Source organism: Lissotriton vulgaris, chromosome 5 (genome assembly GCF_964263255.1).
Source record: "Lissotriton vulgaris chromosome 5, aLisVul1.2, whole genome shotgun sequence".
Lineage (NCBI taxonomy): Eukaryota > Metazoa > Chordata > Amphibia > Caudata > Salamandridae > Lissotriton > Lissotriton vulgaris.
In genome coordinates, this window is record NC_141693.1 from 1,507,162,226 (window position 1) to 1,507,183,709 (window position 21,484).

Sequence of the window (21,484 nt, forward strand, 5' to 3'; positions counted from 1 at the left end):
AGGTTGCTTCTGCTGTCTCCTTCACCTCACAGCCTCCTCACCACTGCACTCCAATGTTGTCATTCCCTTGGTATAAGGTGTGTGGTCCTCTCACATCTTCTACATTTCACACATGAGAGATGGCTTCATATGTGGCAGACTTCAGGCTCTACCTCCAGACCCCTCAGTCGTGGCTGCTGTGTGCTTCACAAACCCACATTACAACACCCTGCTGTGAATTGTATAATGAAGGAGCTTAGTAGTTATACCTCAGCCTTATCACTCCCTTAGTCACAGTCCTATTTCACTGCTCTAGCTCCCCCTTCACTGCTCTTCTTTTACCTACACCCACTTTTCACTGGCTGTGTCTTCACGTCTCCACTAAATCTGTGGTCGTCTGCCACAATCTCCATTCCCAGCCCCCTTAGTGCTTAATTTGCACCTTAGTGCGTAAATTGCAACAACAACAAAAACACTAAGTGCTATGGTCCTAGATATTTCCCAGGCCACTGCAGATTACACCACCCAGTGCCCCTACAAATGTTGCCAAATGCCAGTACCAGTACTTTATCAATTAAGCATTATAATTCCTACAAATATGGAAGTTTGGACTATTTCAGTTTACCGAAATCTCTAACAATGTCATGGAGCGCTGGTATTCGGTTTTTTTCATGTATGTTAAGTACTCTGTTGATGTGCTCATTTAAAAATAATCATACAGCGCCAGCAAGTGCACACTATCCAACTGCTGATGTTAAGAAATAGGTGCTGGAGCCAAGTACCAGAAAACACCAGCACAAATTAAATACTGCTCTCCCTGTATCTCTCTCCACACTGCTCTCTGCCCGTAGCTGCGTCCCACCTTGTTGTAGAGGGCAGAGTACTCTTAACACTTCTTGGCACTGCATTGCTTTAGGAATTCCGGTACATATTAACATGGGCAACCCAGGTTTTGACAATCTAAACAAAAATATAGTTTCAGTTCCGCACTCAATCAATATCTACTGTTTTTTTCCAAGTCTTGTTGCTTAATAGAGCTTCTTATTTTGTCTGTGCCACTACCAAAAGCTCCATCCAGATGCACTAGAATGCAGTTGTACAGGATGAAGATAGATAAACCTAATATGGAGCAGAGTATTATTAGATAACAGAGTGGCAGAAATGCCAAGGAGTGGTCTAGGCGTTTATGCTTGGAACTACGGGTAATAAAGTTAAAACGCACTTTCCTCAGAAGCGTAACTTGATAAAATCCAATATGGCGCACATGTAGAATGCCAGGTGAAGAGAAAAAGTATAATTTCATTATATGTTGTTTCAGAAATATCGAGCTTGCTGGAGAGTTTTCTAAACAAATCTAGTGACTAGATGTGAGTGAGGTATTTCATAGTGTTAGTTTGGTTTACCAAAAATATTTGTTTCCGCTGTTTTAAATCGTATAGTATGTGACATTATATACCCTGTTCTATATGCAATGGATATTTGATCCTAGACACACAAAGGCAAAACAGACTTTCAAAATCTGTGTAACGACCACATAAACTATGGAACAGAAAGTTAATGTCTGTATATCTCCTTCATCTCCCAACAGATGGGAAAATGCATAAAAGCATTTGTGAAGGAACTCTATCTAGATGAAGAAGCATGGAGCTCCAAATAGACTGAGGAAGAACTCCTATTATAACGAAATTCGAAATTGAGGGAGTGGAAATCATAAGTAGGTATGAGACAGCTTTTGTTTGGAAGGATGCTGAATTATTATTATCTTCTTGAGCACTTTTTAATCTATTCGTCATGTAAACTAGGTGGAAAATCACCACTGCATGTCTTGTTTCAACACCTTTGGTAACATGCGGAACAGAACCAGCGTATTTGACATCTCGTTGAAACTTTTGTAGGTCTGATTAATTCCGGATGTTTTTGGGAAGGGCATTCCACAAAGAAGTAGATAACACTGAGAATGGACCGACTTGCAATCAAGCACAATTTTAATTGGGGGATATCAAGTACAAGGAGTTAGCAAACATAAATACCTGCTGATTTAATAAAGCTTCAGTTTATGAGTTAAGAAACATGGTCGAAGATGGTGCAAAGCTTAATGAAGTACACAGAAAGCTTATAACTTAGTCTTTCTCTGGGAAGCAGATGCCGAGACTAGAGCTGGTCTAATATCATCTCAGAGCTTCACGGTTAGGAGAAAGCGAGCAGATGCATTTTGAATCGGTTGCAGTTAGCTGACATAAGACTTGGGAGGACCAAAGTATGCGAGAATGCTGCGCTGCAAAAGTAAGGTCGTCGTGAAATAGACATTCGCTCAGAATCATTATCTTTGTGCGAAAATAGAAAAAAACTTGAAAGAACTGAACCTGAGGAGTGGTATCAGTTTAGAACTGATCTTGAACCACACGTTCTAGGCTAGCTAGCTCGCTCCGTCTACTCAAGCGGAGGACATTGCCCCAGTGATGAGCCACATTATACACACAAGAACTCGATTTTGTGCCCCTTCGATTCCAATCAATTCATGCGCATTCACTCCATTGCTAAGTGACCTGATTCATATTCATCAATGTTCACACTCTGGTGAGTCCCCCACCTTGAGGAGGATCCATGTGTTGGTATTACACACGCAGAAAATGTAGTTTGACGTTTTGCCCAAATATGTTGAAAAACAGGGGAAGAGCGGATTCCCGTGGCACACTGCAGATTCTAGATTATTTCAATGGTGTGTAACAACTAGCTGTGTTCAATCAGAAATAAGCTAATGCTGACAATGTAGCATCTCTTATACCAACATGATAAATGTCACTCTAACAAATAAATAATGGTCAACTACCAAAAGCTGCTGACAAGCCCGTTAGCACCTGTGCAGTGATGCCATCAGCCAGGAGTCTTAAATCATCATGGGCAGTTAATACTGCCGAGCTACTGCCCCTTGTACAGAAAATCTCTGACTATTTCCAGGGTGGGAAGAGGCTGCATCGAAGTTTGGGAATGCCAAGAAACATAGGTTTGTTGATGCTCCCAAACTTTCAAAACAACCACACACTGAAACGTCCATTTCCGACTTCAAGAGTGGGATTTACTGATGCAAATATCTCTGCACTCATGGTAGTCAAATTACTAACAGTAAATGCATTTATGCCTACCACAAATCCCTTTGTGAGCTTTTGGCAGGCATAAGTGAAATAATCATTTTATTAACGTATGACCTATTAAGAAAACGCAAACCTACTCTGACAATGACTGTAACAAACCAATTTGCCTTTAGAAATAGCAAAACAAGACACTCTGATGCTTCTTTCCCATTTCTTGAAATACAGAAGAAACTACAAAACATGCAGGAAATGCCCAAGAAATATCCAAAACCTATGTCAAAAGAAGAAATCTGAAGCACACAGTTATGCTATCCATAGTTAGCAGCCATTCTTGCAGCTAAGAAGCATCCAGGAGGCGTCAAATGGAAACATCACGCCAGCTCAGATAAAAGAGGGGCTTTACCTGGCCACACGAGACCTACGAAAAACACACTTAGGCCGAAGATCAGGGGCTACATTTTGGAGTAGTGGATTGAAGGAATATACGTTTTTTAGTCTGGTAAAGAGCCGTGATGAATCACACACTCTTTTGTAGTAGATGTGCTTATAACTTGCACCCCCAGAAAGCCAGATTCACTCGGTACATTATGAGGCTAGAATAAACTAATTTTCCAAGGCTACTTTTAGTTCCCAGTCCACCCACCTCTGGGGAGGAGGATCCAATCAGCAGTTTCCAACTTGGGCTCTTGCAGACTACAATGGTATAAATAATTCTTACTTCCCAACCGTGAGAAGATATAAGGGAAGGGGAATGTACAAGATGATCAGACCCCTTCCCCAATAAGACCCAAAGAGTAGAACAGTTTTTTAGCTGGGCCCTTCCGCCACACAACCACACATACCAGGCGAGTATGCATATTGACGGTTTTTGTAGGTGGAGCAAAGATGCAGCAAATCCACTTAGTTCTGCTCTTTGAGTCAAACAGAACATGTAAGGAATAGCACCTACACCACCAAGCGTTTTTACACTCCTATCAATACGCTGTACTTAATATCTTTGATACTGCCAACACCATATTCAGACTAGTAACTTATGTCTCATGAATATACACATACAGTCGGGACATTCATACTCTGCATCCACAAATAGTGGAAATATTAGTTAAGTCCCCCCCTTCTCCAAAAAAAGTTTTTAAAAATCTCAAATAGGAGACATAGTGAGTTCAGTTTCAGAGCTCCCCCATGTTTCTGGTGGTGGCCCTTTAACACTTATCCATCCAGCTCTCCTCATGCCATGTGAAAGAACCAGCCATATGCAGCTGTGCAGTGCAATGAAAATACACACACATTAGATTTACAATGAGAGAGCAAAGAAAGTGTGTAATGGTGGAGCAGGACATAGCGGGGTTGGGTTTACACAGAAAGGAAGATATATGCGTGTTCATATACAGAAGTGTGTAGGTATTATAGAAGCTGTAATATCAAAGGGAGAAGGTGAGAAGTATGGGGTGAAAGAGTAGGGAATACGAAAAGAGGGCGATGAACTGCTAAGGTAGGGAGGAGGCTGGGGCGGATACAGAAGGGGTAACGCAAGTAGTGCAGGAGGGATGAGTATTACAATACAATATGATAGAAAAAAGGGGACAAAATGCTGGTGAACGGGCAGTACCTGTTGCTGCTGTAAGTGAAGTATATCCACGGGGCTCATCTCTCCGTTTGATTCACTGCTTGCACTACCTTCTCTTACTCCACCTCCATCAGATTGGCTGTTGAGATTATTGACCCCATTCTGATTTGCTGGAGAAGATCGTATAGTCTCTGAAGCAGATTCAACCATCATGACGTACTAGTAACACCTAAAAGCAGACAAAGAGAGGAACCATGAATGTGAGGCCACTGAGGGCGGGAATAACAGCTTTAAACATGTGTAGGGTTCCGGAAGACTTGTAAGCGAGAGCAACCATCAGAATAGGAACTCCGGGGTAGGAGAGTTCCTACGGGTTGTGGCTTCGTCACAGTTCTACTAAGAACACCAAAACGAAAAAAAACAGCTCCGTGAGTACAGAGCCCTATAAGAATAGTGTGTTACCTGTAGAGGGCCACAAAATGTGGCCATTAACCTAGAGTCCGGGGAAGAGCTTTATCACTGTACACTTAAAAAATACCCGGATCCCCCACTTCCCTGCATCATTTAATTAATCTTATTACCATTCATAAACCCTAAACATGCCAAGTGAGCAGTAAACAGATCCATGAAATAACAATTTGAAAGACCAGTGACAGCTTGCTTCTCCTTTTCGACAACGTGGTCACATCAAAAGGACCAACACCTTCGAACCTGACCACCCCAAATATCAAAATACCCCACAAAAACCCCACTGCTTATAAAACTAATGATCTCTGCATAACAAGACAGTGGGACATATCCCAAACAGTCTTCCCCAACGACCAGAGATGGCAGATTGCAAGTCCATACCATGAGAAAGATACACCAGCCCTTTAATGCAACCCCAAAGACCCGCACTGCCTACTATTCCAAAGACATGAGAGACAAATTTCAATTATCACCCTATAATCAGACATTTAACCTGTACCCCTACACCACACACACGAACACACAACAGCAAAGTTAACCTTGCAGCTCAAAACTAGACATCAGACAACATAGCAGGCATGCTAAGGATACAATAGACAACTTCCATCTCAAAGAGATCAGTAGACGCAACAACTGATTCAATAACCAGACACAGCGAACCCAAACCATAACCCAACCATACCTTTCCCAACCGCATTTTCAAATGGCCACCATGCTAGATACGAGAGGCAGCAGACTCTATACCTATTATAATTCCAACGACATCAGTCTGCTTGCATCTCAAGGACTACCTGCTACCCTTTCCTCCAACATCATCATAAATGCTTAGGCATGTGTCCTCTGCAACACTGACTGTATCTGTGTGTTCATCATATAGTCAGAGCATCTCATGATCAGTTTCCGTGTGAACCATAACTTAATATAATCTGACCAGGAAAGTACACTAGAGCCAGGCCTGACTGCAGCCTCTTTACCTAAAGACTAATGCGTGACAACAGAATTCAACACAGCTGAGAGCGTGGATAATTATAAATCAATTTATGAAGTTTTGCGTCAGTGACAACTTTTCTACTTCATAAAGTCAGTCACATTCATAAATTTGATTTGTGCATGAACTTATCTGCAAAGACATTTATTTGAATGATAATTCAATGGTGTACATTTTCTCACCAGCAAAAGACAACTTTGGTAAATTCTTTGCCAACTTCCCAAAGAGAAAAAAAAGTCATTACGAAAATAAAATAAAAACAACTTCCCAAATGCTGCATACTCTCTAAAGGTAACAATCCCCCCTCTACACATGCCAGGCTAGGCTACTTCCTCTCTGCTGAATATTTTTTGTTAGAGCTGACAGCCTTAGTTGGTCTTCCCCCAACTCTTTTACCTTCCTCCTCCACTTTTTCTGACCTCGCTTTACTGGTATTAGGACTATGCACACTTTACCACTGCTAACCAGTGCTAAAGTGCTTGTGCTCTCATCCCTAACCGTGGTAATATTGGCTCATCCCCAATTGGCATATTTAATTTACTTATAAGTTCCTAGTAAAGTGTGCTATATGTGCGCAGCGCCCCAAAATAAAATTCTACTAGTGGGCCTGCAGCACAGATTGGGACAACCACTTCAGTAGCCCCTCGAACCATGTCTCAAGCCTGCCAAGGCAGAGCCTGTGTGTGCAGTTTACACTGCCATTTCGACCAGACAAAATAAACCTTTTGCCAGCCCAAACCTTCACTTTTTATACATATCCTTCACCCCCACGGTAGGCCCTGGATAGAGGACCAGAGGGCAGGGTCCAATGTATTTAAAAGGCAGCACATGTACTTTTAAGTTTTTCCTGTCCCGGTAGTAAAAAATCTCTAATTTGTTTTTCACTGCTGCAATGCCTATCCTTTCTATAAGATAACATTGGGATTACCTTATTACATTTTTAAGTGTAATTCCCAATTGGGAAGAGATCAACCCTTCGAGTCTGGTGTCTCTGGAATCTCAATTTAAAATCCAAACTTATGGTGAAGCCTGATTTTAAATTGAAATTCTGAAAATTCCACTTTTGTAAGTTGGCATTTTCTTACATCAGCCATTCATTTGGGGCCTGCATTGCCTCTACTACACCTCGTATCCTTCACACCGATCTTAGCACCGCAAGCCCTGTCGACAGGATCCTCGACATCGGCGTATCAGGACCTTGCACTGCAGCCTCATCATATCTCAGAATCGATACATCACGTTGACTATGCAATAAATCTTCAACGTGGATCCACACAACGCTCCACAACCAAGATTAAGGTACTTTGTTCAGCTGGCCTAACTGGGTCCTTGTAGCTGGCCAGCGCTTCATCTCGGACAGCCTGAACTTGTGACTTTGTCTCAGTTCGGCACAACCAGATATCCCCAATAGCGCTTTTTGATTTGGGGCACTATTTAACGTACAAACTTTGACATTCAATATCCCCAGTTCTACAAATTGGATTTTTGTTGTGTTGGTATTGTTTTATTTATTGAATTAAGTTCTATGTGTTTAACCTGGTGTGATGTTTACACTGTTTTACTGTTTGAAGCCTTGCACCATATATTCTACACATTGTTTCTGAAATTAAGCCTGACTGCTCTGTGGCAAGCTACCATAGGATAACCACAGGTTAATTTAGGTTTTGCCTGCTTCTTACCCTGACTAGGTTTGTGGTTGCTGCTTGACTAGGGCTTATACCCCACTCAACCAACAACCCAATTCCTAAAATCGTGTATACCAGTTCTCCCCTGTAAACTACATTACTTGCAAGGGTCCTCTCCTCCAAACACCAACATTGTTAAGTTCACAGTCCAACACTGCTCTATCTTCTTCATGGGGAAGATTTTGAAGCTCTCAAACCAGTAGTTGTGGATTCAAGCCATGGCTTCAACACCTAGGTGCACTGCAACTCTCTTCCATGACCAAGGGTGCCATGTGAGGCTTTAACTGTCCCTGAGAGAAAGGCAGATTCCAGAAGTGACCCTCCACCTAACCCAGCGCATGTTGTAATGGGGCTCTACTCTCCTGTACGAGCTCTCAGGCGTTGGCGGACGCATCCTTTCTGCACAGGGTGCTAGTTGGGCTCTGCTACCTGTGAAGGCTTTAAGATGGGATACACTCAGATGCTCAGGGTATGAGGCTGGAGGTTTCGCCAACTGCCCTTCATGATTACTCCAAGGTCCGCTCTGCTGTCCAGACGAGGGTCTCAGAATGGGGGCTGCTGTCCAGGTGCACAGAGTTGTGTGGGCTCTGCTACATGTTAAGGATGATAAGTAGATTCTTCTCTCCTGCTGCCTAGTCCCACCTTCTCCTCTCTGAAGGGTCTCAGGTGGGCTCAGATCACTTGTGCGGGCCATGTGTGGGCTCTGTTCACTGTTAAGGGTCTAAGGTGGGGGAAGGGGCGTCTGACCTTCCTACTCTACCTTCCCTTATGCACTGGATTACTAGATACCAGCTCATACTAATGCGGATCAGGATACACACCTTTGAACTGCTGCAAAAGCAAGGCTCCATCGTCTACTTTGCTATCTTTGGTATCTAAAAGGAACATCTGGGCATTCTTTTGACTGGTGAGAAGAAAAAGAATCACCAGTATTCATATGATACACAGGCTAAAGATCTGATGCATCACCATCCAAGCCTGGGTGGCACAGTCCTATTTGAGGTGAATTCACTGAAAACATAATTTGTCTAGTCTGTCACAACAACAACAAATAAGCTCAATTACTGTGTCTAGACTCTCTTCGCTAAGAAGACTTAGCCTAGCACCAGTTCTTGTTGTTCTGCAAAGTCAAAACAAACCTCTTACAGCATACCTTCAAAACTGCTGTAGGGCCCTGATCCTTTTGCACTTTTATGATGCCAATGCCTTGCTCAACAGCGTCCAAGACACTCACCACTAAATAAAATCCTCCACCCATCAGTGAAACACAACAAAAGTGACCAAACCTATCACTGAAACACTCTTAAGCTCAAGGAACTAGTTGAGCTCCATTTGCAAACCTAAATCAACTTCGAATTTCTGCTGCATCATATTAAAGACTTGTCACTGCAAGTACACAACTCTACATCCCAGACTAGATCAGGATCTTGGGTTAGGAACATAACACAACCAACATTGGCAGGCTTGAAAAAATGAAATGCAAGAAGTTAAACACCAGAAAACCGACCTTCTGTTCAAATTCACCTAGGATCTAAAACACCATTCAACTACAGCTATAACAAACACCTTAAATTCTCTGTTTCACCAAGATAGCGACAATCCTCTACAAGGAGTACCTTGCTCACACCTAGCAATTTTCACTGCTTAGCTCACAGAAACACCCAATACTATTATTTTTGACTCGAACAAAGAGGGCATTCCCATCTTTTTTGTTAAATCAAACAAGGATAAACAAATAGATGTCATTGTAACTGTGAGATTAAGAGACAGAAATCAAAGAAGTAAATAGAAGTCATCTACACAGCAGAGTGGATTGAGTCTGTGCCAGCAAACTATCATTGAGGTTGCAATCATACCAGTAGGCACTCCTATAGAGAAATCTATGTTTATAGGGGTTCTTCGCTTTGCAGTTTGATAGTCCTGACGGTGTCGCTCATATGTGTTCAGCATTCGTACAAATACTCTACAAAGGGATACCTGTAGTTGCCTTCATCAGCCTCAAATTTTTGTGAGTTCAGTGTTATTGTATTCCAGTCTGTGCGAAGACATTTGTAAACTAAACACACTTGCCCTCACTTTGTATTGCTCCTTTTTATATTTCTCATTTGGTTTGTAGGTAAATATGCACTATATAAATACTCATATATGTATGCAAGATAAAAAATAATTAAGCAAATTGTTAAGGGTATACAAAGTAAAAGTGCTCCTCCCCATTTCCATAGAGGTCCCATTGTGGGATGCAGGTAAAGCAACAACCCAGTTAAGGGTGTTTTCATTCACAAAGAATTGAGTTACTTTAAAGGTAGTGGGTTTAGGTCTATAATTTCCATAAGGTTACTATTTTTTGGGAATTCACACAAATATACCATGGCCTAAGCACAAAATTCTAAGAAAACTAGGATTCTATGTGTATCTTTAACCGAGAAACCGAGTACTACATGCAGGTGAAACAAATCTACTAATTTACACCTAAATTCATTTTTCAGGTGAAGAAATACTTTCCCTTAAGCCCCCCAAAAATAAGGGGATGTTGGGATGGTTACTCCTAATTTGTGTACTAATCAAAAGATTTTTGGCACAGCAGTTAAGTGCACGAAATAGGTGTGAAAAAAAGCATTGCAAGGTACGAGACTACCCACTAACTGGATAGTTTTAATCCCTTCATATTAGCAAACTCCCATTGTTTCACATGTTCCCAATACTAAAGCAAAATGTATGATGGTAGAAAATCTGCTGCATTTGAAATATTTCCACTGAACGTGAATGTGCAGATCCTAGTTCAAGGATTCGGCGATGGGCCATTTGCAGGTGGACAATTTTGGTGCATTTAAGAGACCTTGGTGCACATACAGTGTTATGAATTGATCCCTAATGTGACGTCTTAAAGCAAATTGAGAAATGAAGGTCTTTCTCACCCATTAATCAGTTTGTAAGACTTAATAACAGAGAGAGAATGCCTGAAATTAAAATGTGAAATAAGCCATGTAAAAGGCATTTAATCTAGTTCAAACAACGTTCAGACTATAGGAAATATTAGCAAAAGCTGTGAAAGAGAAAAAACACATACGAATAAAATAGGAATGCATGTTCTATTTCCACCCCTCACCCCTTCACACCAACACACAGAGCTGGGGCTAGTGTGTGCTCTGTTCCACTGTGAAGTGCCCGATAACTCGTAGTGCCCAGCCCGACCCCCTCATCACCTGAGTCAACACTTACACAGGTCCCAGGTCTGCCCTCATAACTGGCCCACCTGCAAAGCGATCTCTGACCACTAAGGGCGAGGAGGCCCCGCCCCTCTGATTACAAACACACCCGGGCCCTGGCTAGGCCTCCTTGAGACCCGGACTTTGCCCTTGTCCAACCAGAGCACAGATAAAGCCACGCAGGCTAAGAAGGAGGCCTGGGTCCAATCCACCCTCACCCATCAGGATCCGATACGAGTGGTGGTTTGGAGGTGGAAAGGGGGTAGGGGGAGCCTGTAGTTGCTCAGGGCTAAAATCAATGCTTTCCCAGCCGACTCCAAGAAAGCGACAGAGTTTGGCTTAGGAATTCATGGTACTCATCTAAATGCATTAAACATACTGAGTTCACTATCTAGGCTGAGCTGTACAGCCATACTCCAGACTAAATTACAGGGGTCAAAGAGGAGTCTCTAACCACATGGAAATTTAAAGTGTGAATACAGCCTAGTGTAGGTCAGCGAAGACGCCTGGCACAATGTGGCCAAGGGCCAGTTTTTGTCTAAAACAGAACTTTAGTATTCTTGTTTGAGTAGGAATTGAAAGAAAGGTGAACAGTAAAAGAACAGACGTCCAGCAGTAGTGGTGGGGGTAAAAGGAGCTACAGATTCAGCCAAACAAAACAAAAACGTTTTTTAGATGTCAATGGCTTCCCCTCCGAAGTAGAAATGGTGGTAGAGTATCAACTTCCTGCAGATATGAGTGGACTTAACGAGTAATATAGGTTAATGAAGGAACTTTGGAGGGTCGCCTAAGAGCTACTGAACCAGGCCCATTCCCCAAAACATAACACTGTGAACAGAGCGTCGGAAACGGTGAAAGACCCCAGAGCGGTCTGTCGCAAAACCAAAGAAAACATGCAGCACATGCAACATAAACCACACTACAGCACCAAAAGGCCTGACTCATAAGGACAGAGGCAGTTCCACAAGAAACCCTTTTCCCTAGGGCCCTATCATATGTGGGCGCAGACTTTCCACACAGACATGGATGCCCCTGCTCATTTCTACTTACGACTAAGCACTGACCAGGGACGGCTCTATGGAGGCCTATCCCGACTAAACTCAAAGATGACGCTTTACAGTAAATTTAGAAAATGATTTTCCATCAAGCTAGCCTGTCTTACTAACTCACGTAACAGGCCTACCTTGCCACTTCCAATGCTACTGGTACGTGGCCTACGTACACTTCCATAAAACAGAGTAAAGAGTGGGGGCTACTGGAGAGCAGCTGCAGAATGGAAGCCTAGAAAAGACTCTAAACCATGGGTACTAACATTTTTCCAGGAGCCACAAACTATGAAGTGTGTTGTGACAAAAGGTCACATTGTTGCCAGCTTATTTGAAAGGGGGAGGGGAGGGGGGTGACGTGTGTAACAGGGAGAAAAGCATGTACATAGGTGGACTGTGAGTCGTGGAATTATTTTGAGGCTCCAATCTATACTGCCCTCTAAAATTAGCCCTTAGTCTCTAGAAGAGACTTCGATTTTTGTATGTATGTTTTATTAAACAACATCAGAACAGGCCAAGTTCCAACTTACAGGAGGGCAGTGATATTACAATACAGGTAATCACAGGCAAAAAGTAAATGTTACCGTGTTTTCTTCAGGTGTGAAGTTACATGAGAAATTGCAGCAGTACAATCAATACACAGTGAGCTCACAAGTCAAGTGGGAGTGGTGCCAAGCGATATTGTATCATTCAACCCGTTTTATTTTTGGCTGGGTGGGTGCATAAGGAACACAGTGGATGCCAAGCTTATAGCGGCACCACTGATTTATCTCCTTCGGGGTGGAGGAGATTTCAGGGGTGATGGCACAGCAGTGCTGAGGTAGGATTTCAATGGCAGCCATATATCTCCAGGCCTGGAGACTGATGGCAAGAGGTCAGCATAGAGTTTAAGTTCAGCATAGTGATTCCATCCAATGTGTGAATTTAGGGGCTGTGCCAAAAGAAGAGACTTAGAGTTGACAATACTGTGATATGGTGTATCTGAGTTTCCATCCCTCTAATGCACCCTGGATTAAGCCTTCCCTGCTTGCTATCACTGCCTTAGGTGAGTCAAGTAACTTGATTATTGAATTGGATTGAAATAGAATCTTAGGCCTTGTAATCTCCCTACACTTTGGGTCTCTTTATCTTTTAACATCAGGAATGGTTGCAAACAGGCTCATTTAAGGTCGCATGTGGTATAAAAACTCCTGGACAAAGATCCTCAACAAGGAGTGAAATTCACTCAGGTGGACAACACCCAACCTCCATCGCTAAACATTATACGGTGGGAAAGGTTTAGCCATGGCACTAGGAGATTGAAATTAAATCCTGCCTTTACCACTTTGCAAAATATGCTGGCACAGAGGCAATTCTTGGTTGAGAACCACTTACACACCCAAGTTGTTGTGTAACAAGCAAGATGGAAACTATGATACCAGAACGCATGTTTTTTTATTAATCCCAGCCTCTTCTTTTGACAAACTGTGTACTCTTGGGCAATCACTTTTTGAATATATTTTTATTGCTATTTCTTTTTACATAGATAGGAAGCACTTAAATCCAACTAAATACTGGTTGTAAATATGTGATAAGAAACAACACAGGACTGTAAACTAGCAACCCTTTAATTTTTCCCAAGGGGACAGGACACCAAGTCTCATAGTACACGCTCTAAAAAGTGGTGCAGTGAGAAGTTATGGACCTTAAAACAAGGAGTCCTTCACTGTGCTGCTGGGTCTCCAGCTCCGCCAGATCGTTTGACGATTGTCAAATCACGTCTTAACTATGTCTTTGTCCCCTTAATTGCAATGACGTGATAGAGGTGGGTGAGCAACTGAAGCCTGGAACCAAATGCCTGGCTCAGCCCCTGCTGCTCTCGGATCTTCAAGTCAAATCGAGCCAAGCCTTCATGGGGCTTCAGTCTGCCATCTGCACTATAACCTCATGCACCAAGTATTAAAGAAACCATATTAACGTTTGATGTAAAACAAGAGAGGGAAAGTGATATATATATAGTGGCGGAATTGTACGATGTAAAACAAGGAAAGCTAGGTTACCTCGCTTGAAGAAATTGTGCGATCCTAGGCTATTGTTTAACTTTGCTTCCTTTTTCTTCATTTCCACATACGAGTACCTTGAAGTACATGAACTCAGGCTGTGCACTGTACAAAACCCTCTCTTGCATTTGATTTAATAGAGCCTAATGCTGGTCCATGTATAACAACCTAGGCAACAAAAAGGGTGCATGACAATTGACTGGCCTCTTGGTTCATGATTGGCATTGTCGTCAGAGTGAGGGGAGGGGGGCCTGAATGTTTTTAAGTTTTAAAATAGGTACTTTTAGTAAATGCCTGTTAATGCAGTGATATAATCTGGTATGCTAAGGTGAAACGATTCCACACGTTAAAGGAATACACTTTTTCAGATCATATTTGTGTGTTTGTTGCACATGATCTTTAAACATGAAGGAGCTCCTAAATATTTGTGGTGCAGGACATCATCTGTGCATCTTTTACTTTACTTCAGGTAATGTGTAAATAAGAGCTTGCCCATTTAACTTCTTTCTGAATGTTAGTGATCAGAGCACTCCTGCTGTTCACCAGGGCCACTTGCACAGGTCAGGCGGGCCGCAAGCCCTCCCTGCTCTAGACCAGTTTGAGGAGGGTGTACTGTGTGGTAGTTTTAAAGAAACTGGGCAGAGAGGATCCATGAAGTTACACCTAAGAGGGTGAAGGCGGAGATCTGTGGTGATATTTATGTCATGCAGTACTACGACCAAAAATCAAAATCAAATTTATTTATTTGGGTTAGTTTTCTACTGAGAACAACAAATAGAAAGATAAAACAATAGGATTACATTTTTTTGTCAACAAAATTGTGAACACTTCCCTTAATACAATTTTAAAAAAGGTTTTAAAAATGTTAATAGATTATAGTATACAAATTCATTGGGAGGTGATTTAAAAATAGAAATCAAACTCTGTACATTTGTGGAGTTTGGACTGGTTTTAAAAATTGCTTTCTGGCGGCCACTACAGTAGGGTTAGGACAAACAAACAAAATATGCATCAGATCTTGAACTCCTCCTTTACAGAGGTCACATAAGCTACTGGCATTATTGTTAATTGTCCATTTACAGGTAAAATATTTGAGAGGAAGGATCCCAAACCGAAGTAAAATCATACAGCGCCGGGCACCGTGTCTCAGAGTATAGGAAAGATATTGTTGCCTTTGTTTGAATTCAATTGACTCAGCAGATAACTTATAACACTGCAGTTTTGTACAGTGCTGGAGATCGAGATCGTAACTGATCCTTGCAGTCAAGTGTTTTAAAAAAAGTTTCAAATGTGCCGGGGTCCAGGTTTTCAGTAGATCAACTGTACATTCTGACAACTTCAGTGCAAATATTACATTTCGATAGAAGACGTATTTAGAAGATCCTTCATCAAAAATTTCCAGTTTTAGTAAAGCTCTTAAGGAGCCTTGTTCAGCATGTAAAATGTTATATGCCCATCGAATGATACTAGTGATTCCTCTAGCGAATGTACTAGTTAGAGAAAACTCAAGGCGCATGGCCTGCCCGGGCTACAGCTTGAGACATTTTGGTTAATTTTCGAAGACTCTTGCTTTCTTTTGAGTTGTATTGGTTGCCATTGAATTATAGGAATATGCCCGAGAGCGTATGAAGGAACTGGAGGGATCGTAATGCTAAAAACCTGTAAAAGGGTTGAAAAGGGCCTATGCCCGGTAGAAGAGTATAATCTTTGAAGCGCCCCAGCATGAACATCAGCTTTGTAAGCCAGGTGCTGGAGATGGGAATGATTTTTTGGGATTTGAGTAAAAATAAGACCTATATAAATGTATTCTTTCACTATTTCTAATGATTGTCCTCCTAAGGTCTAGTTATAGTTTACGTATCTCTTACTTACTCAAAAAGGAACTATTTTTGTTTTTGTTGTGTTAGGAACCAAAAAATGTTCTGCATATGACTCGAGTGCCTACAAGTTCCTTTGGAGGCCAAACAGAGTAAGGTCGAGAATAATCACGTCATCAGCATACATCAGAGTATGAATTTTATGTAGTGATATTTTCGGAGGGAAATTAGTTATCTGCATAAAACAGTCTGGGAGGTCACTAAGATTGAGGGAAAATAATAGAGGAGCTAAAAGACAACATTGTCTTAGGCCATTCAATGTTTTAATTGGGGATGTGAGGCCCTTCTCTTTCCCCAATAATACTTGGCACCAAGTTTCGGAGTGGAGTGACACAATTATATGTAATAAGTTATCTGGGATTCCCAATTTTTTAGCTTTTACCACAGTGTTGGTCTGTCGACTCTGTCGAATGCTGTTGAAAAATCAACAAAGACAGAGTAGACCACCTGTGATTTTGAAACCACATATTTATCAATTATTGATTGTAACATCGCAATGTTATCCGTTACAGAATGATTTTTGCAAAACCCAGCTTGGTTAAATGGAATTGATCCAGTTGAGAAGGCCCACTTCTTTAGATGTTCCAATACACTGGCCGCAAAGATCTTTCCTGTCGCTACGACCACAAGATCATTTACAGATGCTCCTGGATAATGCAAAGCTTCAGGATTACGGTTCACTTTCTTGACTATTCTGCGGTGTAGTTTAATTCTGACCTGTCCAACCAACCACCAGCTACTTCAGCACCAGGATCCACACCCCACTGTGGCAATGACCGAATCCCACTGCGCAGACCATCATCAGAGCATGGCCGCAGAGCATGACTCGTGCTGCAATACTATCCGATAGCCTGTCAAAGCGCAGACCATTACCTGATAGTACCCAGTGCGACTGTTACCCCACGGCTAGATACGCTGCAGATGCATGGTCCTCACAGTGCATTTATTGTCCTGTGACATGAAAATTACTCTGCTGGGCAAGACCTAGCATAGTCCGGTTCTCAAAATGCAGGGTCCAGTACTCACAGTGCAGACAATTATCCCATTGCCAGATAACTAGGCACACACCTTACAATATGGCCTGAATCTTGCAGTGCAGAATGCAGTGTTGAATGTCATCCACGCATGTCACGATACTCCCAGTGCAGATCCCGTACAGACTATTCAACAGCAGCTGGGTTTTTGTCCTGTTGCCTGATACTCACAGTGCAGACCATTATACCATAGGCGGATAACTGGGCGCACACCTTACAGTATGGCCTGAATCTTGCAGTGCAGAATGAAGTGTTGAATGTCATCCACGCATGTCACGATGCTCCCAGTGCAGATCCCGTACAGACTATTCATCAGCAGCTGGGTTTTTGTCCTGTTGCCTGATACTTACAGTGCAGACCATTATACCATAGGCGGATAACTGGGCGCACACCTTACAGTATGGCCTGAATCTTGCAGTGCAGAATGCAGTGTTGAATGTCATCCACGCATGTCACGATGCTCCCAGTGCAGATCCCGTACAGACTATTCATCAGCAGCTGGGTTTTTGTCCTGTTGCCTGATACTCACAGTGCAGACCATTATACCATAGGCGGATAACTGGGCACACACCTTACAATATGGCCTGAATCTTGCAGTGCAGAATGCAGTGTTGAATGTCATCCACGCATGTCACGATGCTCCCGTGCTGATACAGTACAGACTATTCATCGGTGGCTGGGTTTTTATCCTCTTGCCTGATACTGACAGCCTTGCCAGAACCCTCTGTGCAGAGGCTTATCCTATTGCCAAATCTCGGTGTGCACAACATTATCCTGTAAGGCAGTGCACAGAACAGTATCCTCGCGAGGCTGTACAATAAAGAATGCTAACTTACAGCCTGGAAAAAGCAGTGCAGTATATTATCACATGGTCTATAGCACTGCAGGCAATATGCTGAGAATCGCCACGCAGAACACGTTCCCAGTAGGGTCAGATTCTCTCAGTGCAGAACATCCCATACTGCGATATTTGTAGCACAGGGATTCGTCTCAGTACAGAACATTACCCTTTGAACTGACCGCGTGAACAACAGTAACCCTGCACTGTCCACAGTGCAGACCCTTGCACGACACTCACCGTACAGACATTATCGCATGGTCCGATACTTCACAGGCAGATATTTATCTTTCAGGCCTGCTACCCACATTGCAGAGTATTAAATCGTAACCCAGTTCTCACAGTTCATCTGCTGTCCGTTTGACATACAAACCATTTCAGGCCTAGAATACTCCCGCCCTGCTGTGATGGAGGGCCGAGTATTATCTGCTCCCAGGCAGAGGGCTCTACCCTGTAATCCCATGGCCTCCCAGCCACAGCAGAGAGCATCATCTCACAGTACAAAGCACGGCCCCGTGGCCCTACGCTCCGAGTACCCAGCAACTAGCAAGCTGCAGCCTGAGGGTGTTGATATGTTAGGAGCGAGGACCGGCACGGGTCCGCACGGGTCTTCTGAAAGCGAGAGGGGCTGTCTGGGTCAGCGTGCCTGTGATTGGACGGTTGTCCTGATATGTCCTCCAAATGAGTGCTCAAGGGCGGCGTGGTCACTCCAGCGCAAGATACTTGTTCTATTTTTTTTTCTCGTAATAATGAGTGAACTCAAGAAAGTGTTACCCGGCAGATGGGTGGCTTGCAATGACTCTAGGTCAAATGTCACTGCTTCAACGCCATTTTTATCAATTTCTGTGCAGTTTTGCATGTACTAAATACAACCCAAAGAAGTGCATCAAGATACGAGCCACGGACTGGTGTGCCATTTCTTCGAACTGGGAGGGACAGGGTGCGCAAGCCTGGGCAGCAGAGGACAGCACGTGCCACGCTATGATGACATCCACCATTTCAGGCTGTGCTGGGGACTTTTTCAACACTGCCGGTGCCACGCAGAACAGACGCAGGCCCAGACCGTGGCTGTGTCGGCCCCGGAGCGTGCGCATGAAACGTGCAGCAGGCGCAGTGTGATCCCATTACTTGGAGCTGCAATGTGGTGCGCTGACGGCTCGGTGTGTACCCTCTGGCGGGGGCACCCCGCACCCGGTCGATTAACCATTCATTCGCCGGCCTCTTCTGGGCGGAGCGGGCTTCATTTGAAAAAGCTGCTCTTTCTGAACCGTCCGAGACGGCACCTTTTGATATAACTTTCGCCACTGCCCTATTGGGCTCTTTGTTTTCGGTATTACTGCAAAAAGAATTTCCTTTTGCAATTATCTGGTCATGTCATTTGTACAATGGTATGTTGGTATATTATATATGTTCTTTAAAAAAAAGCACTAGGGTAGATAGGAATTTCTTTCTATTGTTTTCTTGAATTTACAGGTTTATGACTAAGTTATTTTGAGTTTGTGCAGTATAAAATTACATATCACAAGAGCAAAAAATACACTACATCAATATTGATTGCTTAAAAATTACTCAAATAGAAAAGTGCAAGTTTATTCCATCCATAATTCCAGCAAACATTGGACCTAGCGAGGCTTGTCTACCATCCCTGCCTGAAGAGTACACAGACGACACTCGTATGTGGATATGCATAGAGCCATATTTATTACAAAGTAAATAATTAATATACAGAAGTTCAACAATCTAACTGAAGGCTGGCATTCGTATTTCTCAGAGCAATGCATAATATTCAAAGATGATAACTGACAACCATTTGGTAACAACTGTATCATAACATCTGTGCTCTACCTACCAATGCCCTACGCACCCGTTAAGTCAGTGGCCATCTTGGGCAACCATCTAAGACAACCATCCCATACCCACATAGAGTTGCCCCCAAAGAGTCATGAGCGAGAGTGTGCTGCCCCAAAATTATGGTCTAATCCCCCCGGCAACCCCCTGCCCTACACCTGTGAAAAGATGATAGTTGAAAATCTTCAACCACCATCTAACTGGACACAGATAGCTGCAGACTGTGCAGAGAAGCTCGTGACTGGGCTCTAAGGCAGCATTAAAGAGCAAGGACCCAGGTGTTGGACTGTGGTCCACCGAGCCCCCCCCCCTCCCCCCCACCTACCCCTCCCAATCATCAGCAGAAGGCTAACATCTAGGTCAAACTCCCCCAGAGGAGAAACCCCAAGAAACCATGCCAGCTAATGAGAGGCATGACAGACTGATGCCTGGGGGGCTTGAGGGATCACTAGAGAGAGAATTGCACACTAAGCGATATCCTTCAAACCAGACATGACAGGGTAACAAGCAGACAATGTCCCTCAAACCAGACACGTTACATAACCACACGCTGAGCAATATCCTTCAAACTAGACTTGGGATGACAACACATTCAATAATAGCTTTTAAACCAGGCATGACAGGGTGACAAGCAAAGCAATATCCTTCAAACCAAGCGTGTGACATGGAGACACACAGCAAAATCCCTCAGACTAGGCAGGCGACAAGTAGACACACAGAGCAATATTCTTCAAACCAAACGGGCGACATGGCCCCATTCTGAGCATACTTCTTCATACCAGATTTGTGACATAATGACAGGCAGAGTTACGTCCTCAGACATGACATAATGACAGAGATATGTCTTTCAAACCAGACATTGCATGATGACACACTGAGCACTATCTTCCAATTGAGGAACGGCAGGCATCATGCTGAGTAATATCCTTCTAACCAGACATGGCATGGCGTTAGGCAGAGCAATATCTTTGAAATTATATCAACAGTTCTGTGCACACATACAGAATAAAACTACACAGTGTATGCGTAGTCCAAACACATTTAGGACAATATTCGACGTAGGTTTTTTGGTTCCTTTAATATGTTACAGCACAAAAACAGCCAGCCGACACGTCTTTCGTCAGAGAAACAGTGGTCTCCGACTCTTCAGGGCTACAGTTAAAGTCGACGGTGTGAAGAATCCCTGAACCAGTGATAATTCCAAATCGTCGGGTTCAGAAAGAAGGTACTGGTCTAGTGTATTATCTTTAAGGAGTAACAGACGCTGTACGTTGATGCTGCAGAATTCGTAGACGGGATGGCAGTGAAACTTCCAAACCGGCATCCACGCTGGAGAGGTCGAGTTGGATAATATGTACTGGAAACTTTAGTAAGTATGACAACGCTCTACCACCAATACAAGATCAAATGGGAACAATCATCCCAACAGCAAGTATACGTATAAGACCGCAATGTAGTCAATGCTGATCCCCAGTGACACATGTGTGTGCCTCTCTATGACTTCTTTTCAGTATGGTCCTCGCGTCTTGGCGGTATTAGATCTATTCGAATGAGAAAGAATTACCTTTCCAGATAAGACACTACGGTGACACACAGAGCAGTGGAATCAAAATGGAAATGTGACATGGGCACACAATGAACAATATCCCTCAAACCAGACTTATAACATTTATAAACATCGCTAATTCCTCAGAATATGTTGACATAAGAACATATTCTGTTAGAAGAAGTCGCCATGAATGCATTTCCCGAGGGGGACAAACGTATTCTAACTCTTGCACTGAACAAAATGACAACGTTTGGACCATTCTCATGTC

General features: G+C 43.0%; 1 protein-coding gene across 3 annotated transcripts in view; it reads right to left on the minus strand.

Annotated features, from left to right (window-relative positions):
• The window catches only part of FOXP4 (forkhead box P4), a 305,849-nt gene that overhangs the window by 217,197 nt on the left and 67,168 nt on the right, over positions 1-21,484 (minus strand). For all 3 annotated transcript variants that reach the window (XM_086923539.1, XM_086923540.1, XM_086923537.1), the window contains exon 2: positions 4,681-4,867. In XM_086923539.1, the coding sequence (XP_086779665.1) occupies positions 4,681-4,851 (171 nt within the window). In that variant the 5' untranslated portion in view covers positions 4,852-4,867. The remainder of the gene's footprint in view (positions 1-4,680; positions 4,868-21,484) is intronic.